This window comes from Typopeltis vanoorti, chromosome 5 (assembly GCF_054136105.1).
Source record: "Typopeltis vanoorti isolate ZY-2024b chromosome 5, IOZ_Tvanoo_1.0, whole genome shotgun sequence".
Lineage (NCBI taxonomy): Eukaryota > Metazoa > Arthropoda > Arachnida > Uropygi > Thelyphonidae > Typopeltis > Typopeltis vanoorti.
This window is the reverse complement of record NC_143553.1, coordinates 50,412,354-50,438,530: the sequence shown is the minus strand read 5'-3', so window position 1 is coordinate 50,438,530 and position 26,177 is coordinate 50,412,354. Positions and strand designations below refer to the sequence as shown.

Here is a 26,177-nt window from a genome sequence, read left to right as displayed (position 1 = left end):
TATTGTCACGTGTTTACATTTAAGTGTTGTTCTAATTTTGTTTATCTGTTTTCATCTGTATGCATATGTGAATACATTCATACATGAATGAGACTGAAAGCAGTAAATATTAGCAATATTCACTACTTACACATAGCGGCAATCATTCTTTTTGCATCATTATATATTTATGAGTGTCTGTGGGATTAACTAAGAGTAATACACTTAATTTTCTGATTTTTAAAGATGTATTATTTGTTTCATTGTACACTATATTGTGCATTATGGCACTGATGTGCAAAACAACAGCAGGTAATTTTAACATGCATGATTATGTTCGGTACACCATGTCATAGGTCAGTGCTGCAGCATCAGCAATGACCTATCTCAGATCATCAATCTTCCCACCAGAATACCAAACAACTCCCCCCCCCCCCATCCAATTTGACAACGCATTTGGCATCTTCCTAACAAGCTCCCCTTCCAGGTATACTGTGGGTGTCGGTTTTCCTCTTGGAAACTTGGACCACAACCTCATACAAGGCTCTTCTGCCAGTTAAGTCTTATGTTCTTTGACACTACAAGAGTGAACTGGGAAGACTGCCGTGACTTCTTTTCCTCCTTACCATGGTCCAACTACTGCTTCAGTTCTTCTGATCCAAATACATAGCATAGCTTCAGTTCTTCTGCTCAGACCAAATAACAGAAATCATCCTCAGAGGAATGAAGGCTTTCACCCCCTATTCCAGTCCAAACTCTCAGCCACAATCCAAGCCTTGGTTCTCAAAAAAGTGTACCAATGCCGAAAAAGAAAAAAAAACCCTGCTTACCATAATAGGCTCAGGACCAAAACTCTAGCTGCCCTCTCTGCCTCCACTCAACCTGCAACAGTTGTAAAAGAAACATCACCAAGTCCAAGTCAGACTTTGAAAGGGCCAAATGCTGCAAACATGCCTCCTGGTCAAATGGCAGTTGCTCCTTCTGGTCCCTTGCCATGGCCATTGGGTGCAACTTCTTCCCACACAGGTTTCCACCGCTCTCACATCCAGATGGTACTGTAGTCATCTCACAATGGACAAGGCCAACTTACTTGCATCACTCTTCTCTTCCAATTCCTGCATTGATGATCTAGGCAGTTTCCTCCATCCCACATAGTCTTTGAACAAAAAGAAATTCGAAGAATCCTTAACAACCTGAACACAAACAAAGCATCTGGTCCTGATGGTATCCCACCTATTGTGTTCAAAAATTGTGCCCCAGAACTAACACCTTTCCTGTATCACCTCTTCAATCTATCCTATTCAACTGTTCTACTTGAAAACATGGAAACAGATCCAAATCCATCCTCACCCCAAAGAAAGGTGATAAAAGTCAACCAACGAACTACTGTCCAACTGCTCTCACTTCTATTCTCTCAAAAATTATGGAGAAGTTCATCAACAACCAATGCTTGAATCATTTAGAGATATACCAACTAATCAGTGACCAGCAGTATAGATTCCGCCACTTGCAATCTACAGCTGATCTTCTTGCTTTCACCACTCTCCTATGGACTCAAGCCATGGTGAAATTTGGAGAAACTCACGTGGTTGCCCTCGACATTTTAAAAGCATTTGATCAGATTTGGCACAAGAGCCTACTCACCAAATTACCACCCTATGGTCTGCCTTCCCCTCTCTGCAACTGGATTGCCAACTTTCTCAGTGGTTGCTCATTACTTGTCATGGTGGAAGGTTTCTCTCCTCACATTTCCCCACCAATGCAGGAGTAATCCAAGGTTCTGTTCTTTCACCCACTCTTTTCCTCTTGTATATGACCTGCTCTCACAGACTTCGAATCCTAACTATAGCTTTGTTGAAAATAATACACTCCATTCCTCCTTTTCATTTGACAAACCTTTGTAGTGTTCAAGTACTAGAATCCTCAAGATTTACCACAACTAGTGACCTGAACTCAGATCTCCTAACTATGTCCCAATGGGACAAGGACAACCTTGTAAACTTCAGTGTCACCAAAACTCAGTTCTGTCTAATCGCTCGCAAGGAAGAGCATGCATCCCTTACCTTCAGTAATACTGAGATATCCAAACACGATCAGATTTCTCTTCTTTTACTGACCTGCACCTCCTATCTTTCTGGCACAACCATATTTCAACTATAGCTTCTGCAGTCACTAAAAAACTAAGGGTATTTTTTCGCATAAGACACTACTTCACACATTTACAGCGGCTAACTCTATATAAAGTTCAAATATTCCCAGCCATGGAATATTGCTCCGATATTTGAGGTGGTGCAACAAAATCCTCTCTATGATTGCTCAACTCTATCCATGATCCCTCCCACATAGACCCACTTCAATCCCTCTTTCATAGACGTTCAGTTTCATAAATAATATATGTGCCTCTTCTACAGATATTTTCATGGACAGTGTTCTGCTGAATTGGACACTATTATTCCTCCACTATCCTCCAAAATCATTACAACAAGAGCCACTGCTAACCAACACCTCTTACAGTCCATCTTAAAACTCACCGAACCAACTTTGCTGCCTCCTCTTTTATTCCATCTACTTCTGTCCTTTGGAATAGTCTCCCCCATTCTGCCTTCCCTAAAGATAACAACTCTCAGCTGTTCAAGCAAAATGTGAACAGACCCGTCCTTTCTTTTCCTCTTGTCCCCACATGGCACTAGTGTGCTATAGTCTTGTGACCTTTTGTGTGTGGTCCAGATATATCTTTAAAAAAAAAAAAAATTTTTTTTTTAAAAGTGCAAAAAGATTTTTGGAAAGAGAATGAAACTGGGAAAAGTGTTTCAAGAGTAAACGTCATGAGTGTGAAAAGAGTAAGAAGAGTAAAAGTGGTGGGTTGAAAGACGAAATGTATGTTAATGCGATTGGTGTAGTTAATGCTGCAAGCAGTATGAGTGACTTTACAAATGACATAGTGGAAAATGAAGAGAATGACCAGAATGTAATGGAAAAGATAGTGTACTTATGTGGAGTTCTTCACAGAAGTAAATGTGAGACTGAATGGTTGGAGAAATGCTTGGTGGATGGTAAGATGCAGAAGTGAAAGAAAAGGAAGAGAAAGAAAGAAGAGAATAAAAAAGTGAAAGTGTAAAAATAAAGATAGGATTTTGTATGGCGATTCAGTAATATAAGGAGTCCTTGAGGAGAGTTTGATGAAATCATGTTTTCCTGGGGCTAAGATAAAGGATGTCAGTGATGCTGTAAGGATGCAGAGAGTTAAGGTGAAAGAGATGTTTATTTGGGTTGGTACAAATGATTTAGCAGGTGACAAGTGTGGTATGTGAGAAGATATGAAATATTTTCTTGATTTCACTTCCTTGAAAGATTTGCATGCAAAAAAGAAGAGCAAGAAAGTAAAAGTTGTGAGTTTGTTGCCATGGTATGATAGAGGTAAGGTGAGATGGAGAGCTATGATCACAAATGAATCAGTGTACAGATTGTGCAGCAGGAGGAATGGTGTGGAGTTTGTGGAGTAATTTTGCTGGAAGAAAGGATTTATATAAGATGAATGGCTTGCATCTAATGGATTTGGTGTCAGGAGTCTTCAGAAAGTGTTGTTCAGTGAGAGTTCGGAAGTACAAAGTCGGGGAAACTAGAATGTTTAGGGGGGGAGATGCAGGTGAGCATGCGTCCAAGAAACCTAGAAGTTAGTAAGTGGGAGAGTGATCACATGATGCAAAATGTAGCATCCCAGGTTAACTTTAGTCATCTATGTAACACAAAGTGTAAGGGAGATTGTGGGATGAAGGGAGTATTGCAGTTTATGTATACTAATGCCAGAAGTATTTAAAATAAGGTTGAGGGGTTTTTGGCATTGGTTAACACAACTTGGCCAAAAGTTATAGGCATTAGTAAGATGTAGTTGGCCACAAATGATATAATCATAGGAATAGAATCCAAGAGACATAGTGTCTTTAGAGAAGACAGAAGAAACAGGATGGGGAGGAGGGGGTTGCTAATGACAGCAAAGAAATTAAAGCCAAAAAGAATACAAGTACATCAGGGAAATAAGGATTCAGAGGGCAGTTAATTTGAGGCTATTTGGGTGTTGGCCTCTATCTCACAGAGGCCAACAGGACTAAATATGTAATTGGCTGCTGCTATAATTCTGGAGATACACAGGAGAATGTACATATCATGCACTCACAAGTTAACATGATGTATACAGGTTGTGTAATTATTGTGGGAGATTTCAGTACATAGATTGGGAGGGGGAAATGGCCACAGAGGGACGGAAATAGAATTTATACAGCTGCTGAGGGATAATTACAAGAGGCAACATGCAATGAAGGGAGACAAGAGGTTCAAGAGTGCTGGATCTGATCATACATTAGAGAACTTAACAGTGACCAATCTAAATAAGCTGCCTCTGCTTGGAGAAAGTGATCATGTAGTCCTGACCTGAGAGATTATAAGACATGCAGATTTTCTATTAAGAAGAGAGATATATTTGGAACTACAAAGCAGGTGATTATGACAAGCTGAGGAGACAGTTTTAGCAAAGCAATGGCATAAGAATTTGAGAGGAGAGATGTTGTTGGTACATGGGAGGTGGTCAAGGGGATGTTTGAAGAAAGCAATATCTGAATGTATATCTAGAGTCAGAAGGATAAATCTGGTATGAGTTAGATGGATGGATGGATGAATAGCTTCATTAAGAGGAGTTGTACACAAAAAATAGGTAATCAGCATGCCCATGAGCAGTATACAGTGCAGGCAAAGAAGGGTGACCAATATGGTAAGAAAGGCCAAGGCTAATTATGAGAGAAAGCTAGCTGATGAGGCCAAAAAAAACCCTAAGGAGTTCTTTTGCCATGCAGCAAGTAAAAGGAGGAATGATTATGGAAGGATGACTAAAAAGTGCTGATGATGGAGAGATAACAATGATGTGACAATGATTGATAGGAGAATAGAGGCTGAAGAAATGGAGATGCTCAAAATATTGCAGAGCCTCAATACAAACACAACCATGGGAATAGATGGCATACCACCCTTGTATTATGAGAATGTGCAAGGGAATTATCAGTTCCTCTGACCAAGCTATTTAATTTAAGCCACAGTAGTGGGAAGGTGCCAATGGAAGGCGCCTTCCCACTACAGAGGAATGTCAAAAGAAGGCAAAATAATCCTACTGCATAAAGCAGGCTCTATGACAAGCAGCAAATTATATGCCAATCAGCATCTCAAGAATGATGATTAAGGTACTGGAGAAATTAGTGAAAAACAGAATTCGGGACTGGGTAGATATGAATATGATACTCTATGAGGGACAACATGGTTTTGTGAAGGGCAGATCTTGCCTTAGTAATTTGCTTACTTTATATAATTAAAGTGACAATGGAGTTGGATAAGGGGAAATGTCTACTCAATAATACTGTTAGATTTTGCATAGAACTTTATTGCATAAATTGGTGCAAATGGGGATGGATATGAATTTGATGATTTGAAATAGAGGATGGCTGATGGACAGATATCAAAGAGTGGTTTCTGGAGGAGATGAGTCTAGGAGAAAGCAAGTGACCAGTGATATATATCACAGGGCTTAGTACTTGGTCCTCTATTGTTTAATTTGTATAGCAATGATATAGGAAATGATTTGACAGGAAATATTCAGTTGTTTGCTGATGATATTAAACTAAGAAGAGTAATGGTAAATGAAGGTGATGTAGAGATCCTGCAGGAAGATTTAAACAAACTAGCAGTATGGACAAAGGTAAATGACTCCCAGTTTATCATAGAGAAGTGTAAGGTGATGCACTTTGGGAAGAGATCAGAAGCTGTATACTATATTGATAGAACTGAACTGTAGGAAACTGATGAGGCCAGGGAGTTGGGTGTGATTGTGAACAGGGAGGTGAAGTTTTGAGGGCATATTGCAAAGGTAACCAAAACAGCACATCATATAATGTATTGTTGAAGAACACTCTAACAAGCAAGAGGTTATTATTTCCTTATATAAGGCTTTAATAAGGCCACACATGGATCACTCACTGCTCACAGATCTGGACTCCCAGGTTCCATGCTGATGAAGTTGTGAATAGGATCCAGAGGCAAGTGACAAAGATTGTGGCAGGGCTGCGGAATGCTATGAGAACAGATTGACAGTCTGTAGGCTTCAAAAATTAGCTGACAGATGAAAAAGGGGAGACATAATAGAAACGTTCGAGTTATTAAAGGGGTTTTATAGGACTGATACCGAAGACATTTTTCAGTACATGGCAAGAAGGGAGAGGAGACAAGGGTCACCAGTGAATATTGTGTAAGAGTGTAGTTAGTAAAGGTGTTAGGACTAGGTTTTGTGCTTGGAGAGCAATGAATGGATGGAATGGGATGCCAGAGGTGGTTGTGAGTGTTTCATCAGTGAATGAGTTTAAGGAGAAGTATGATAGGTACAGTATGAATGATGGTAAGTGTGTAAGATGATAATGATGGATCTCCCATGATGAGTCTTCTGACTCCACGGAGATACCTGTATAATAATAATATATTTATTTCTATTTGCAATCTTAAAATGATGGTAGGATGGGTGCCAACATGTCAGTAAATAGAAGCATGACATCTGCCATAACTGAAAATATAGAAAAAATGGTACAACACACATAGCAATATATTAGAAAAGTACTTCCAACTCAAACACCTGAAAATGCAAACACACCACACTCAATCCCAACTAATTCAGGCAAAATTTACTCTGTAATAAAATCCATAAAAATTAATATAAAAAACTTATATTTTTTTCTTTTGCCTCACACAGAATAACACCTAGCTTTTTGTCCTCTACTGGACAAAGAATTAAATCTTTCAACTGTTGAAATCTATAACTAATACCTCCTTTACCTCATCATTATTGCCAGAATATAATATTTAAGGATTATCGTTTAGAGAGATCTCACCTTTTTTACAGCTCATGGTCTTAGTAACTAACTATATCCTCATTGCATTTCTGTACATTATTATTACCTTAAGACCCCATGGAGTCAAAGACTCATCTAGAACAGCACTTTCCAAACTGTGGGCTACGGCCACCCCCTTGGGGGGCCATTAGTTTTGTTGAGTGTGGGGGGGGGGCATGATATAATGAAAACAAATTAAAAAATGTTTGAAGACTAAGTGTGCCATGTCAAATGTGTATGTAAGATGTTAAAAATGTAATGTTTGCATTTGATTTTTGCAATATTCGCTGTGTATGTTTTGTATTGAATATAAATACAATAAATATTATAATAATATATGTCTGTATTACAATTTTTTTTTCCGATGGGGCCGTGAAATATTTTAATTTTTCCAAGGGGCCTTTACATCCATAAGTTTGGGAAGCACTGATCTAGAAGGTCCATTTTGTCATACACACAGCTCATTATACCATGCCTTAAACATATTCTCTGTAGGTACCACACTCTCAGGCACTGCATTCCAATCATTCTCGACTCTCCATGCAAAAATCCTGCTTCTCATCCTTTGCTCACCCTCTCCTTATACAGCTTCCAGGAATGACCTCTTGTTCTAAATCAATCTCCCACCATTTTATGAAAAACCTCTTCGATGTTAATCTTATAATAATCCCTTATCAACTTGTATGTCTCTATCATATCATCTCTTTTCCTCCTATCCATTAGACTCTGTAGATTACATCTTCTCACCCTTTCGTCATATTCAACATTCCAGAGATCAGAAACTACCTTAGTCAGTCACCTCTGAATCCTTTTGAAAACCAGATGACCAAATCTGTGCACAGTAGTCCATATGTGGCCTAATCAGAACCTTATACAATGGAACCAGAATCTCCTTACTTCTACAAGTCGGTGTCCTCTGCATCATTCCTAGAATTCATTGTGTTGTCCTCACAATTTTGGCAAATATGTCCTCTAAATTTTAGATCCTTATCTGCCATCATTCCAAAATCTCTTATTTCCTCCAACTCCAACAATATATCCCACCAAGAGTAAATTCTAAATCCTATTTTCGTTTTCCAAATTTTAAAAACTTTACGATTCACAACATTGAACTGGCATTCCAACTCTCATGCCCATTCACTCAGTCAATTCAAGGCTTCTTGTAAGGACACAACATCTGCTCTACTCCTCAGAGTTCATTCCAACTTTGATTTCATTGTTATTTTCCATTGATTCTGACTGTATTCATTTTCAATGTGAACAAGATGGAATTTATCCATCTTATTTATTCTTTCATGCTGCAATACTTTTCTTGTTTATCCCGTTGTTTATTTTGTAAGGTATGTATTTTAGTTTAGTATTCTTTATTGATACATACAGGGAGAACTAAAAGTCTTGTTATACTATAAAATATAATAATTAAATAAATAAAATAAAAAACTAACAATGCATGAGGGAAAAAATTATGATTTACGCCAACAGACAGAGGGTTCATGAAGCTAGCATTCATCTAGTATATCTCAATATGAGCATGGTTTGTTAGACAGTCACATTCCATTGAAACTCTAATATTTGCTGTGAGTAAGCAAGCATGCTTTTATCAATGATTGTGAAAATATTCTTGATATATATTTTCAGATTCTCAAGTACTATCAACCTCAGTAGAGTACACTCTATCATTTATAGACTTCCATGCAAATCAATAGTCAATTAGTATAATGTCTGATGACTGTGGGAGAGAGCAAATGCTATAGGACCACCCTCTGATCCACTGATTGGACATTTCATATCAAGGTGAGTCACAAGCACATCTTCCATTAGTGGGGAGAATTCCATCCAGCTGGTATATTGTGTCTTTGACATCTTCCACTTGTAAGTGAAGAGTTGAAGTATGCCCAAATACATTTCCCTTGTTATTATCAGTTCAGAAAAGAATCTGATAATATGAATGAACAATAACTCATAACACACGAGCTTTGGTGCTGTCCCACACACATTCAGTAATATGATATGAATTCTCATAACTCTGAATCTCACCATTTGCCAATTCACTTTTCCAGAGAGATGAAATGTTGCCTCACCACAAATAAAATTTTCATCTGTTCAATTATATAACCATTTCCTCTGCAAATGCTATATACATTATGTGGTGTTTCCAGAGAAAAGTTTGTCACCTCTACATAGCCTTTAAAGGTATGCGGAGAACCGACCAGGGCTTCTAACCCAATGTCCAATCCTCACCTTCTTGTGGTGCACCTTGTTGGGTATCTACTTGGATACTAAATGAACGAGGATGGACTGGCAATTTGGGACTTAGCCGACCAAATTGTATTCTTATTTGTTAAACCAAAATAAAAAATGATGGTACAACATGACAAAATTTCATGCCGGCTGGGGCATCGCCCGGTTAAACAAAACCCCCGTTGTTTTTGCCAGGGAACCAGGGCGAACAGCGAAAAGTCAGCTACTGGAACAAATCTGAAAACAAACCCCAACTCAACATCACCAGAGTTAAAGATCGGTACTATCAATGTAAGAAGCCTGAATGGCAAAGAAATGGAGCTAGCTGAGGAATTAGATAAGTACCAGATCGACATAATAGGGGTGACTGAAACAAAAAAGACCAAAACTGGTGAGATCTTTCTGAGCAATAAATACAAAATGTTATATTCAGGCAATGACAATCAAGGAAAAGAACTAGTAGCCATAGTATTCAACACAAAATACGAGGCTAATCTTCTTGAATGGCAGGCAGTCAGTTGCTTTTTCTAAAGTTGATGCTTTAGAAAAAGCAACTGACACAATGAAAAAGGAAAAGTTGGTCCTTGTTGGGGATCTAAATAGCAAAGCAGGAAATGACTGTGACACATACAAAAATATTTTCGGAAAATTTGGAGGAAATAGCAAAGCTAATAATAATGGCAAATATCTGTTGGATTTCTGCTCAGGACATGGACTGGTTATTACTAACGCCATGTTCCAACATAAAAATGTGCACAAATTCACATGGAGAGAAGAGGCAAGGAAAAAGAAAAGTCTCATTGACTATGTTATTGTTGATAGTGATGTTTTCTCCCTGGTGCAGGACACCAGAGTGTACAGAGGATTTGAAATTGGAAGTGATCACTATTTAGTCTTGAGCAGGAAAAAATTGAATTTCATATTGAAAAGAATAACATGTAAGAAAGTTTTAAAGTGAATAAAAGTTGAGAGGCTCTCAGATGTGAACTGTAGATTAAAATACACAAAGATTATTGAAGAAAAAATGAAAGAGTTTGAGAGCAGGAATCAAACCTTGGAGATTCAGTGGCAAGCCTTGAAGAAAGCTAATTGATTCAGCTAGAGAGGCATGTGGTGAAGTTGTCTGCAAGGATAGAAAAATTAGAACTCCATGGTGGACACAGAAAGTTAAAGAGGCACTGAAGGAAAAGAAGAAAGCATATCAAAAGTTCCTGGCAATTAAGTCAGCTTGTGCTCTTAGAGAATACTGAGACAAATGCAAGAATGCTAAACACTGTGTAAAACTAGCTAAACAAAAGTCATGGGAGGACTTTGGCAAGAATATAGAAAATAAATATCAAGAAGGTGGCAAAATATTCTGGAGGTTGTTGAAGAAGATTAGGAATGGAGGAAAGAGTGCTGTAAAAGAAATTAGAGATGATAAAAGTAACATGAAAACAGAAGAAAAAGATATCCTTAAGGTATGGAGTAATTACTTTGAAAAACTGCTAAATAAAACAAACAGTGATGACAGCACAGTGGTAAAAAACACTGACCAGGCATGCAGTCAGGAATACATATCCATACTGGAAGTAGAAAAAGCCATCAAAAGCTTAAAATGTGGAAAGGCAGCAGGAGTAGATGATATTCGACCAGAAATGCTGATGTATGGTGGTATAAAAGTCTTACAGTGGCTGCACTGCATTGTTCAGAAAGCCTGGACAGAGGGACGAATTCCCGATGATTGGAGTAGAGTTCTCATAGTACCCATACATAAAACGGGAAATAAAACTGAATGTGAGAATTACAGAGGTATTTCCCTACTAAGTGTTCCTGGCAAGATCTATGCAAGTATACTTGAGAAACGATTGAGAAGAATTGTGGAAGAAAAGCTGGGTGAAGAACAAGCTGGATTCCGGCCAAATAGAGGCTGTCAGGATCAGATCTTCACTTTACGACAAATAGTGGAGAAATCATGGGAATATAACAAAGATCTCTATTTGAGTTTTGTCGATTTGGAAAAGGCATATGACAAGGTACCAAGAGAGAAGCTATTCAATACACTACAGTTATATGGTGTCAATGGGGCATTATATCAAGCAATACTTAGTCTTTATTTGAGTTGTAAGTCAGAAGTTAGAATTGAAGGAAGTACAGGAAGATGGTTTAATGTTAAATCTGGTGTGAGACAAGGATGTACATTATCCCCTCTGTTATTCATTATCTATATGGATCACATTATAAAGGAAAGTGGTATTAAACATGATATCAAAATTGGAGATGTTAATGTCAGCTCTTTGCTTTATGCAGATGATGTTATACTTCTAAATAAATCCGCTACAAGTCTGGAAGATTCTCTGACTAAATTGAATAACTGTTGTAATAGATATGGTATGAAGGTCAGCAATAAAAAGACAAAGACAATGAAAATAGGCAGAATCATTGAAAATGTCAGCTGTGTTGTGAATGGAGAACCTGTGGAACAAGTAAAACATTTCAGCTACTTAGGCACGATTTTTAGTGAAGATGGTAAATTAAATATAGAAATAGACAACAGAATCAGCAAAGCTGTTATGGTGGGAAGTCAACTGAATAAATTCATATGGAATAAGAGAGAAATTAGTCAGAACACTAAATTAGCTGTATACAAGACAGTGTTCAAACCAGTTTTAACTTATGGATCTGAGAGCTGGGTCAGAAGTAAAACACTTGTCAGCACGTAAAACACGTCAGAAGTAAAACACTCATTCCTAGAGGCATGAGCAGATGGCATTAATGGCAATATCATATTAAAAACGAGGATATTAGGAAAGAACTTGACATTGTCAGCATCCAGGAATGCGTTAGCAGAGCTAATCTCAGATGGTATGGTCACTTAAATAGAATAGGAGAGGAAAGATTAGCAAAACAAGTGTTCTCTGCCAGGTTGTCAGGAAAACGACCCAGAGGAAGACCAAGTTATAGGTGGATTGATACGGTACAAAGTGCCTTAGACAATAGAAATATAAGATCTGATAATGTTGGAGTCTTGACAAGTAACAGACTGATTTGGAGGAAAATTGTAGATAGGAAGTTAGTAATGATGCAATTTTTTCATGTGGTACTATCATACCCTGTACACCCCTTGAGGGTACATGGCAGGAATTTGATAATGATAATGAAGTTTGTCATCCTTTTCCAAAGCATCCACATCCATACACATCTTCATCTAGGAAGAGAATAGATGCAATCTTCCGAAAAATTCGAAAGACAGTTGTTCTTAAGATTTGCAGTTCTCCAGAAGAAGCTCATTTTAACATAGAGGGACTCTGCAGTAATACTTAGTTTGTGAATGAAACATTCACTTCACCTGTATATGGTCAGCCTTCACTTCTTGGATGATGATGAAACTTTTTAAAATTTTGTAATACTTTACAAAATTTTAAAAAGTTTCATCATCTGTTCTATTGGTTATGGGTTACTGGTTTTATTATGAAGGGTCGACTAACACAGAGAGCTTCTGATTGAGACAATTCCCCCCCCCCTTTATTTTTTAAATTTCATATCAACAAGTGATATCCCACAATTCCTGATCTTAAATGCTAGAGTGGTGTTGCAGAGAAAATTTCAGAAATTTGCCTATCTATTGACACATAGGTCACACTTTTTTTATCCCTTTACAACACAGTAACTTTTTTTTATTATTTTATATTAAAATTGTTTAAGGACTTCTGGTCCACTGTGTACATTAATTTTATTACATCTTACTATGTGGTGGTAAGGCTTATACGTTGGCCATTCATAACTATTTTTAAGGAAATTACAACATACTAATATTAATCACAATAAAATTTTAATTAATATTTCCAATATTTCAGCAAAATCAAATTGTGATCATCAGGGAACACGTACATGCTACACTGGGTAAATGAAGATAAAGCATGGCAACCAAACATAATCCTAAAGTCCTAAACAGAAACCCCCCCAGTGAGTTAAAAAGGGTATTCTTGGCTATTGGACTGAAATATGAATGCTTCCCAAATTTGGATAGTTTTATGCAACTAAATTTGTTGAAGTTTGAGTAATTTCTTCCCCTCTAGATTAATCAAGAGGGGATTATAAAAAGAGTAGAAGGTGAGAGAGGAAGAACCAGAGGCCATCCCTGGAAGTTGTGTAAGAGTGTGGTGAAGAGGAGTGTGAGGAGTAGATTTTTTACATGGATAATTGTGAGTGAATGGAATACATTACCAGAACATATTAATGAAGGGAGTGTTAAGGATTTTAAGAATCAGCATGATAGATGTTGTCAGATGAATGAACCTTTCACGATGAGTCTGCCGACTCCATGGAGGGGGTAATAATGATAATATAATAAATATAATTCATATGATGAATGAAGAACATTACCTCTATTCTGGCAGAATTCTATAAAATGAAAATAATTTTGAATTCTGATATTTTAGGTTATGAGATTGCTGCTGTACTCACCTCCCATTGAATGAGCTACCCAAATCACTGGCTTCTTTCCAACTCCTCCAAGCAGAAGCTTTTTTAAAAGTTCATCACTTCTTTTATTTAATGAATGCCTGAAATTAAGAAAACATATACTTTTTCAACAAATACACTTTTTTAAATATAAACTGATTCCATTTTCTTGACATCAGTGAAAGACCGAGATATGGCTGTATTTTAGGGAAAATGAATATATTCCATTCGAGACCGTATGATCTATGAAACTTCTGGCTCTCACTTTGAATAGAAAGTGTTAAATGAAATGATAATAGTAGTTCTGTAACCTATTGATTGCAGGTATATGCAAATACAGAAATGCAAATTGATCATATGGAATCATCAAAGGTCTTGTAATAGTCCAGTATTAATCATGGCACAGCATTTTGAAGGTTCTGTTACAGAGCATCGTTTCATTGTTTCAAACTCTTGACTCTATTCAGTAGTATGTAGGAACCTGTGATATTAGTCACAAGTCAAGGCCAAGCAAATGCTAACAGAGAAGGAAAGTAACAATAATTGAAAAGTGCATTCCAAAATCAATTGGAAATATATTACATTATCTTTTTACTTTGGCATGAGGCTACTATGCTAAATGGAATAATTATATGAATGAGGAAGGAGAAATTACAAAATCAAATATGTTCTTGCATTTTCTATTAGTTAATACATTTAAGTGAATTCCACCCATGAAAGTTTGGTAAAGACAATTTTGTTTTTTGGAAAAATCCATTTGAACAAGTTTTTGACTTGAATGTTTTTTTGGGGGGTGTTATATTTCCTTTTCCTCTTTTTATATATCGATCCTCAAATCTCTATATCAAGCCATTAAAAGTGATGTCTCTTCTACATGGGTCACGTGGCGTCTCTATCACACAAAGAAATAGCCTCAGGGTAGAGCCAAGATTCAATGTGACAGAGTCCTCGAACCTTACCTCTCTTAAAATCCTAAGAAATTTATATTTTTAGACTGTGCCACTTAGAATTATTAGATTAAAGATAATAACTCAATCAAGAAGTAAGTTAGAAGATATACTCATGTGACCTAGGGTTGCAATCGTGGCCTTAACCTTACTCAATTAATTTCCCGCTCAGATCCGTAATAAATTTCACAAGTGGTGCATCGAATTCTATACACAGACTCATATATTTAGTTAAATTCAAGCAAGGTTTATTAGTTTCTAAAATTATAGTTAACATACATGAACAATCATCACTCTAAATAAGACACATTCTAATCTAAATCAATTAATTAGCTTAACTTCATCAGGTACGATCTCTGAACATAATTTTCCTCAAATAATTCACACACAAGTTAATAATTCTCTAGCATCTAAATTGTTACTAAATTGCATTAATTTCCATACTAACAACTGGTAACTTTAAGCATTCTTCAACATACAAATATTCAGATTCACTTAGTTACTATTCACTCAGAACTTCCTATAAAATACAATTTTCCTCAAACAATTCACACACAAATTAATAATTCTCTAACATCTAAATTGTTACTAAATTCCATTAATCAATTTCCATACTAACATCTGGTAACTTTAAGCATTCTTCAACATACAAATATTCAGATTCACTTAGTTACTATTCACTCATGACTTCTTATAAAACACAATTTTCCTCAAATAATTCACACACGAGTTAATAATTCTCTAACATCTAATTGCTACTAAATTCCATTAATTAATTTCCATACTAACAACTGGTAATTTTAAGCATTCTTCAACATACAAATATTCAGATTCACTTAGTTACTATTCACTCATGACTTCCTATAAAATACACGTGCTATATAGTCCTGACCTATAATTGTATCTAAGTCCTTCACTAATAAAGGTTCACATATCATTACACATTCAGATTACAATCATATAAATAACAAACTTTACTTATCTCCACTCGATGGTACCTCCATATTTCTGCATCTGCTTCAGTCTATCTTCTGTTTCATTAGGCCAATTCTTTGTTTCCTTCAATCTTCCCCGGGTCAGGACTTCATAGTAATTACCAGCTTAAATATTGGCGCATGCTTCTGCTGACTTTTTAATGCCATGGTCTGAAGTTACCTTGCGGGAATCTAGGATAGGATTACCCGCGGTAACCCGATCCTAGTCTAGAGGTATTGTTCAGCAGCCATCCCCGAACCAGCACCAGGCTAAACCTGCACTACTCCAGGAAATCCAGAACTCCACACAATGAAAAAACCAAGAGAACCCCTCAGGGGGGGGGTGAGGTCCTAACCCTTTTATATGTTCACCCTATTGGTAAAAAACCAAAACTTTGCTGTTCATCCGGCACCTCGATTTCTTGTCACATGACCTCACAACGTCCGTTCTCTCCTGTCTGTTTACCCCACGTGCCAAGCAAGCGACCGCTTGGGGCAACTGCCTGCTCCCCCCCCCCGAACTTCGAGCTCATTTTTATGTTTTTTTAACAAGTTATTCTTATATTGAATTTAATATCAACACAAAAACCATAACTCTCTTAATTTGCACTTTATCTCGCAACTTTGTTTTATACATATTTATCTAAATTCCCTTTATTTTTGATTTTTTTATAAATTCTTCTTGAGCTGATTAATTATCTCTTTCTTCTTAAATTAATGTATTCAATATTTTTAAATTTCACAACGATACCTACTTAGAAACAAGCATGTTTACTTAATCATTTTCCAGGGTTTTTACTTCTTTGCTCGTTATACCATGATAAGTGAAAATTTAACATTCTTAACTTATCAGGTATAACAGAGGGATTGAATTTCTGTTGTTTATTGTTATTTTTTGGTATTATTTTCTGGGAGAGATTTTTCAATTCTTTTTTTTTTATGATGAACTACCAACCCCTACATGAAAAGCTGGTCAGCATATAGTATGCCAAACAGTGGATGTGTAGAAAGTTGAGGAGAAAGAAGAAACTTGTTCTCATTTGATCTGAAGATCTTTCCAGTTTATAGGCATGGATATTTGTCATTTTCATTAGGTAGGAGATGAAATTCATTGCCCACTGTGGGATCACTGTCCCACTTATTGGAGGCCTCAAGTAACTTGAAAAAGTTCTGTGTTTTGTCTCTAGAGTAGGGTTTCTGAACTACGTAAAAAATAAATAAAAATATAAAAAATATATATAAAATTAGTAAAAAAAAAAAAAAAAAACTATCCTTATCCCACCTTCAGCAGTGCAAACTTTGCAAGATCCTTTGCATGTGGATGTCACTTAAAAAGTGGAGAGAACTGCTCCAGAGGATAGCAAGGAGGAGGAATGAATGAAGAAAAGAAATCTGTTCACTGAGTTTGGTGGTGAACTGTGAAGCGGTGTTAATTAGTTGCTGCATACATTTCAATAGATTTAGTGGACAGGAAATCATCAATGCTTGTTCAGATGAAAAGTAGCCACAGAAGTATTTATAGAAGATGCAAAGAACAGAAATTGAATAGCTGTGTAAAAGTGAAAGGAGTAAACTGGTGAGAGATGGATCATTAATCAGACTAATTGCTTTTTTTTCCCTTCTGTTGAATCAAATATTTTTGGGAAGCTCTTAGAAGTGCCACCCAAAGTGTGAGGACAGAATTCAATGGGTGGCTGAATTTTTGATTTGTGTCGGGTTAACAGCTGTTCGAATGTGACTATGAATAAAAGAGAAATCATAATTTTCGGATGCAGAGAAGGAAATAATTATAAAAGGGAAAGTGACCAGTGGTGTATCACACAGTTCTACACTTGAGTCATTATTGTTTAGTATATATTAATGATAATGGGGCAAGTCCTGAGTGATATGCAGTTGTTTGCTGAGGATGATGTTAGTGAGAGTGATAAGGAACACGGCATTATAATTTGCATCACAGTTTATCCAGATAACATAAGGTTATCTGGTTAAACTGCAATGAGTATCACTTTAATGTTTTTAAATGTAAAGCTTTGCACTGTGGATGAAGAACAGGCAGAATATCCTACTAACGGGAATTTATTATTATTAACATCTAACCTCCATGGGATCTGAGAGTCATCATGGGAGGTACACACAACGCTCATACAACCATGCTTTAAACTGATCCAATGTGTCAACATTCACAACACAATCAAGCAATGCATTACAAATCAACCAAATCAAGGCCTTATACACACACACACACACACACATGGACAAAGAAATTAGCGCACCAAGAAGGAAGTATAGGATTCAACTGAAATTTTATTGGTGTAATGATACAGGTGAGTGATGAACATGATGGCAAAAACAGAGCTGAAGGACAATTACAAAGGGATCTGTGATACGCAATCCGGTCATCATCAATAGCATGTTGCACTGCCTCATGCGGCGTTACATGTTGCAATATGGTCCGGCATGGTGGCGAATATGCCAGACGTTGTCCTGTGGCAGACTGACCCACACGTGTTGGATGCTGTGCTCCAAATCCCGGATATTGCGGCACAGTGGGAGCTGGCGTTTCAGCTGCTCCCAAACATGCTTGATAGGGAACAAGTCCAGGCAGGCCATGGAAGTGTCTGTACATGACGTAGGCAGGCCTAGGCAACCCGAGCCGTGTGCGGACGGGCATTATCCTGCTGGTATAGCGCTCCTGGTATCCTGGTCAGGAATGGAAGAACGTGGGGCCATAGGATGTCGTCCACATACTGCTGCCCTGTTAATGCGCCATGTACCACTATGAGGGGGTGATCGACTATCGTAGGCTATGGCTCCCCAGACCATAATGCCTGCAGTGCGGGAGGTGTGGCGCTTGATAGTGAGGTCGGGATTGTGTCTTTGACCAGGGGTCCTCCACACCCAGACACGATGATCATTTGTCCCCAAGACGAAGCGGCACTCATCGCTGAAGACCATACATCGCCAGTCTGTGGCATTCCATGTCACTCTCGCCTGGCACCACTGCAAACAGAGTCAGCGATGTTGCGGTGCTAATGGGAACACACGCAAGGGGTGATGAGATTGTAGATTCACTTGCGCAAGCATCGGGAAATGGTTCTTGGGCACACAGGAGCCCCTACATCTGCCTGTATAGTGGACCGGGTCACCGTGGGATCCCTCTGTGCTTGCCGCACGATCCTCTCTAGCGTTGGTCCTCCTGATCCGACCGGTGCTGCTCTGTCGTGTGGCAGTGCCGGAACGTGTCCACAGCTCCCAACACTGTCGGACAGTATGGTCAGAACAGTTCATGTGCACGCCTATATGGCATGATGACCATCCTCCGGTTTTCAGGCCGATGATCATGCCTCTGTCAAAGTCCGTAAGTCGCTTAAATCGACGTCTCTGGCATCTACCCGGCATTATTGTCACTCTGTACTCTAGCTTGTGTCAGTCGGTGCATTTCACTTTAATCGGCTATCAACTACACGGCGGCTTTATAAGGCTGCCGGTTCGTGCTTGCAGCGCCACCGCAGGGTGTGTGGGCATGTGCAATTGCACCAAACTTGGATCATTTGCATACCACCCCGCACTCTAGCTATTTGCTTAGTTTCGCCGTTGCACCATGTTTTCTTCCAGGTGAGCTAATTTCTTTGTCCGTGTGTGTACAATGGCATCATAACCTCTTTATTTCTGCATGTCAGGGTCCTCTGCATCATTGCCATTATCTGATGTGACATCTTCACAACTTGTGCAATGTGACCCCAGAATTTCAGGTCCTTGTCCACCACCACCACTCCCACATCTCATCTCTTCTACCTCCTTTAAAGTTTCCCCCACCGAGTGTATACTCTGCATCCCATCGTTGCTTGCCAAATTTCAAAACCTTACACTTTGCAACATTGAACTGGCAGTTCAACTTACTTACTTACACATTTATGCAATCTATTCAAGTCCTCCTGTAAGCCCATAACATCTGCTTCATTCTGCATTGCTCTCCCCAATTTTGCATCATCTGCAAACAGTTGCATATCACTAGTCACCCCCATCCTAATATCATTAATATACAAAGTGAATAACAATGGTCTCAAAACTGACCCTGCAGCACCACTAGTGACGTTTGCTGCAAGTAGTCAATGAAGCAAGAGACTTGTGGGTGATAGTGGACAGTGTGTTAAAATTTAGGGCCTACATTGCTATTGTAGTTAAGTCATCATATTAGATAAGTGTACTGTAACTTGCATAAATAAGAACGCTATTCACCTACTTTATAAAGTCTGATAAGATAACATTTGGATGACTCTGCACAAATGTGTTTTGAGGCAATAGGGGGGCTCACTGAAAAGATCTAGAGATTGTAGAACAACATGACAGCATATGGAAATGTATATATTAGGACAGACTGAGGTGTGATCTTTAGAATTTGAGGAATATATTAATGAAAGGAGATATAACATGCAAGTTAATAAAAGAGAACTTGACAGTGAGGTGCCAATGGATGTTGCATGTGCAAGAAGTGTGAAGCATCATCATCTTCCGATCTTGTATTAAGCCTCGGGGCCTGTTATGATCTCATTCAATCTATTATATTGTCTTCCAACTGATCTCTTCCCCACAGGTTTGTATTCAAGGATTTGTTTGGTGATTCTACTACTGTCAATTCTTTCAATGCACTGTTTCCATTTCCATCTATAGTTGTGGATATATTCTATTATTGGTTGTTCATTCGTTTATTCCATGATTACTTTATTTCTTTTATGAACTAACAAGGTGTATCCTGTGGTTCTCCTCATAAATCTCATTTCTGCTGCAGTTATTCTTCTCTCTTCTCCTTTCTGATTTCCATGTCTCACTTCCCTAAGTAAGCACTGATCTTGCCAATTTTTATAAACTCTAATCCGAGTATGTTTTTGTGCCTTCGAGGGTTTAAGAACTTGATTTAGAATATTTAAAGCACCATTGAAATTTGTAATTTTCATTTCTATGTCTTTTTCTTCTCTGTAGGTTAGGTGATATCACAAGTATTTGAAAGAGCTGACTTGTTCAATAATTGTATTGTCTAAACAGATTTTACTTCTTACTAATTCTCTTCCCTTAAAGGCAAGTACCTTTGTCTTCTCTTATGAGATTTCCATATTAAATTTTTCCATCTATATTAGATTAAGATGATGGACAGAGTATTACAGATCAGTTTCAAAGGTTGCAAGTATAGCCTGATCATCTACAATCAGTATTGTGTCTATATTAGTGCATTTGTTAATTGGGATATAACCATGTACTGTGAATCTCCAATGTCTTACTATAGAATTCATATAGATTGTAAAGAGAATGGGTGATAAGGCCTTGCCTTACTCCCCTGTTTATAGGTTCCCAGTCAGAGATTCATCCATTAACTTTTACTGTAATCATGTTGTCTATATATATTTCATGGGTCGCTTTAATTAGGTGATGAGGAACTCTGTCATTTATTAATATTTCAAAAAGTTTATTGTAGCTAACTCTGTCAAATGTCTTAGAATAATCAATAAAAGCAATACAGGTTTCCACATTGCATTTGTTATGCTTTTCCAATAAAATTTTTAAGGTAAAGTATCCATCTGCACTAGAGCAGCCTTTCCTGAATCCATTCTGCTGTTCTCCTATCTCCTATCTGTCTCAATTCTTCATAGAATTGAGAGAGTCTATTTATCAGAATTTTACTATAGATTTTATATCCAGAGTTTAGGAGACTAATTCATCTATAATTTTCACAGTTATTAATATTGCCCTTCTTGCATATAGGAATAACTATTGCCTTTTGCCAGTCTTTTGGTATGAGAATGATACCAGTGCTATGATATCAGTCTTTTGATATCATAGGTATGAGAGGTATGAGAAAAATTAGGAGAGTGAATAGATGTCATCAAAGGTAGAATCATATTAATGAAGATATGAGAATGGAACTTGACATTGTTGCATTTGAGAATGTGTGAGTAGAGTTGATCTAAAGTAGTATATTCAACTAAATGGAATGGGAGAGGAAAGGAAAGCAAAACATTTTGCAAATCTTTCTAAAGGCCTGGAGGAAGACCAAAACTTCCGTGTGCATTTTTTCCTTTAATAACATCCCAAATTGTTAGATATGAGGATATTGAAAAGCTGAGACATGACAGATTAATTTCGAAGAAATCTGTGGAACAGGAAGCCAGTAATGATTATGTTGTACATAAGTTGTGTTGTACTCAATTATGTTGTACATAAGTGATGGAGAACCTTTTTATGTGCGCATGCCAAAAATTCACAAATCGAGTTGTTGACATGCTGGGCAGTTTTTAATAGGGGAAAAATTAATTTAACAAATATAAAAGTATGTTTAAATTAGTTATCAATCACTGGACTAATGAAATCTTGTAGCATATTGTAGTTTCCTCAGGCCGACATCATTAAATTAGTTTGTGCTAATTTTTTGACATATCCCATTCTGATCACCAAAAATTTATAATATTATTCAGTGTAAAATTGATTATTGTATTATTAAATTGATTTTAAAGATGCTAGTTCTGAAAAAAAAAAAATGGTAGTGAGAAAAATATTTATGCAATGTAATTCACCATAGAAGTCAACTGAGCAGGGGAAGAAGAAGGATGTCAACTTGTCAGTGAAACACTTACCGTAATTATTCGAATGTAACTTGCCCTCAAGTATAACTCACACCTCTGATTTTACTTTATGAAAAGAGACATTAAAAAGGTTTTGCATATACCTTGCATATGAAAAATGTTTAACATGTTCACGTCATGCCGATGGTAACTCACTCCTTGTGGTTAACAACATGCCCTCCCCAACAGCCATTATACTGAAGATGCAAGAAAAACAAGTAGTTTTATTGTACTCCTGAATAAGGTACAGAGGCTTAACTTGTACATATTTGGTCTGATGTATTACAATAAATAACTTTTATTATTAAAAGACCAGAAGATAAATGATAAAATATATATACAAAGAGCCAACAAGTTTCACTAGCCACTGTCTAGCATTTTCAAGGCTGAACTGGTGTGAAAACAAATGCATTGAGTTACATTTCAAAAAAACATACACTTCAGTAACTGTTAGGCCGTTACAATTGATTATTCTGTTGGAAGGCGTGCATGTGTTCGAAAACTTCAGTCAGATACCGGTACATGACCACGTGTTTTATAGTTGTTTGCATATTGTAATTCTGTTGAACTGAGAGAGATGATGAGATTTTTCCATATGTCTTTAAGAACAATGTCCTGATTTCTATTTAAATTATTGCCTGTGCGTAATACAACAGCTGCTTCTTTTAAAGTTCTGTATCTGTAGTCATTCTCGATGTAAGGCATAGAACTGTTTTTCCAATCTATAACGTGATTTGATGTTGAGAAATGATGTGCTAAACCAGATGTGATGATTCTATTATGATTGGCATCTCCCACATGTTCCTTCTGTCTTATTTCAAAACTTCTCGAAGTCTGACCAATGTAAGAAAGGCCACACGTGCATGGAATTTCATATACTCCAGGACATTTGAAGAAAGGTACCTCATCTTTAGGTGATCCTAAGATTTGTCTGATCATGGTAGTTGGTTTAAAAATTTTTTTTGAAATGTAACTCAATGCATTTGTTTTCACACCAGTTCAGCCTTGAAAATGCTAGACAGTGGCTAGCGAAACTTGTTGGCTCTTTGTATATATATTTTATCATTTATCTTCTGGTCTTTTAATAATAAAAGTTATTTATTTTAAGGTACAGAGGCTTTTGTATTTGTGTAATATATTTCTCAACAAACAGTGCAATTAGAGATAGCTGGAATAAAAACAGAGGTAACTAATGAATCACATGTCCCCTCTCACAGAAACTATGCTGTATAGACTCAAGCAAAACCATATGTTGCACTGGAAACACAGTATCTAACTAAAAACTATTGTCCAATTTTTCAATTACATGAAATAAGTGTTTATTCTATTGCATTTGAAATTCTTCATGTCATTATGACAGATCACAAAGGCTAACTTCAAATAAAATTCTACAACGAATTGAAACATGCCATATAATGAGTGTGTGAGTTCGCCTGCCAGCTCAAACGCAAACAAACAGAAATAAAATTCAAATTTTGTGCGAGTCGAGTCTGCCAGTAAATCACATACAGAAATGGGTAGACAAGCATTCTATACTCTGCAGGGAATGGCATGGATTTACTAAAGGAAGGTCATGTTTTAGCAATTTGCTCATATTTAATAACAATGTTACGACCGAGTTGGATAAAGGGAATGGATACACAATGATAATGTCGGATTTTTCTAAGGCATTTGATAGGATACCACATGATAGGCTGTTGTGTAAACTGGAGAATATGGGATTGGAATATACTCTATTGACCTGGATCAGGGGATGGTTGACAGACAGATATCAAAAAGTGATATACAGTGGGTGTGATTCTGCCAGATTTAAGGTAACCAGTGGTGTACCTCAGGGTTCAGTCCTTGGGCCATTATTGTCCAATCTATACATTAATGACATCAAGCAGGGTTTATCATCAGATTTGCAATTGATTGCTGATGATGCAAAGACAGACAGGGCAATCAGGGATGCTACTGATATTCAGCAATTACAAAATGATTTGAATAGACTGGAAATCTGGGCAAACGAAAATGGCTATCAGTTTAATGTTAGTAAGTGTAAAGTTATGCACTTTGGTGTGATTAGAGTTCCAGCGGCATATTATATTAGCAGGGTTATGCTACAAGAAACTGAAGATGCAAGGGATCTTGGTGTATTGGTGGATAAGAATTTAAAGTTCAAAAAGAATTTAAAGTTTCACATAGCAAAAATTGCAAATACAACTCAGAGGATAATTGCTATGTTGAAGCAAACTTTGACATTTAAGGATAAGGAAGTAAGTTTGCCTCTTTATAAGGCTTTGATAAGACCACACCTGGATTATTGTGCACGAATCTGGTTTCAGGTTCCAAGGGGATAAAGAAGCTGTGGAAAAGGTGTAAAGAAGAGTTACAAAGATTATATCCAAATTATGGGATTTAGATTATGAGGACAGATTGTGAGTATGTGGATTGCAGACTCTGGTTAACAGGAGAAAGAGGGGTGATATGATAGAGGTCTATAAACTTTTGAATGGGTGTTACAGCATTTCAGATGATGAAATTTTTCGTTATATGGAAGGTGGGGAGAGAACACGGGGGCATCCATGGAAGTTAATGTTGTTCTCAGTGAAGAAAGGGGTAAGAGATAGGTTTTTCTCCCAGAGAGCAGAGAGTGAGTGGAATAATTTGCCCTCAGGGGTAATCAGTGCATCTAGTGCAAATGAATTTAAGAGAGGGTGTGATAGCTGGGTTGGGTAATTTACAGCCTCCCTCGATGAGTCCTTAACTCCCTGGAGGTCTCAGATAATAATAATCTTCCTTAAGACTAATACATTTATTCCAGCGATGCTCCAGTGCCATTATTCCATCCCTGTAGTGGTTCTCAGTAAGATCTGCAAAATTCCCCTCTGTAGCTGCAATCACCTCTTGATTCGAAGAAAAACGTTGACCCACGAGGAAGAGTTTTAGTTTTGGGAAGAGACAGTAGTCAGAGGGAGCCAAATCTGGGGAATAGGGTGGATGTTCCAACAATTCATAGTACAGATCCTTTAATTTTCCCATTGCCAAAACACTTTTGTGGGCAGGTGCATTGTCCTGATGAAAGATGATTTTTTTTCTTCTGCAAACTGGGTCTTTTCTCACGAATTTTTTCATCTAGTCTGGTTAAAGGATCGAAATAATATTCCCTGGTTATTGTTTTTACTCTTTTCAAGATAATTAATAAAAAAAAATGCCTTTAGCATCCCAAAACACCGATGCCATGACCTTTCCTGCTGATGGAACCGACTTTGTCTTCTTTGGCACTGAACAATTGGCTTGTGTCCAATGTTTTGACTGCTGTTTTTGGATTCTGGTGTGTGATGGTAAATCCAAGTCTCATCCATAGTAATAAATTGATGCACAAAATCAGTTTTATTCTTGTTAAAATGCTCCAAGCACTGTTCAGATATTTTCATGCAAGTGTGTTTTTGATCTGCTGTGATCAAACATGACACCCATGTTGCACAAAGCTTTTTCATATGCAATTCTTCATGCAAAATATATCCTACACGTTCTTTTGAAATGCTTATAGTCTCAGTAATTTCATGCACTTTGACTTGCCAGTCATCCAATACCATATCGTGCACTTGATTAATGTTTCTGGTGTTGTTACACTTTTTGGACGTCCTTCACATGGATCATTTTCAAGGCTTGTGGCTATGTTTTAAACTCGGCAGCCCATTTCTTAATTGTTGAAAATGAAGGAGAATAGTGCCTATAAACTTTTATGAACTTTGAATGAATTTCTTTTGACGTTAAACCTTCTTTTACAAAAAATTTTATTATCGCATGATACTCAATTTTATCCATTTCAAGGGAATACAGACAACAGTTTTGCTTCAGACAGCTGTATCAACTTATATCAAAAACTTATATTTCAAAAAAAATCTTGCCGATAGTGTTGCCACCTATGGTCGAGGTCAAGAACTTTCCAGACCACCCTCGTAAATCATAAAACCATTAGAGTTTTCATTCTCTTTGAAATTCTCTTTGCTTTCATCTGTCAAATTCATTTATCTCTATATGCCACCAACCATTCTGGACTTCTTGATACCC

The 26,177-nt window shown here is 37.2% G+C and overlaps 1 protein-coding gene across 2 annotated transcripts in view; it reads right to left on the bottom strand.

Moving 5' to 3' along the window:
• Positions 1 to 26,177, bottom strand: part of LOC150106396 (protein SERAC1-like) — a 281,390-nt gene that overhangs the window by 42,793 nt on the left and 212,420 nt on the right. For both annotated transcript variants that reach the window (XM_090393115.1, XM_090393116.1), the window contains one exon: positions 13,587 to 13,684. In XM_090393115.1, coding sequence (XP_090249241.1) covers positions 13,587 to 13,684 — 98 coding nt within the window. The remainder of the gene's footprint in view (positions 1 to 13,586; positions 13,685 to 26,177) is intronic.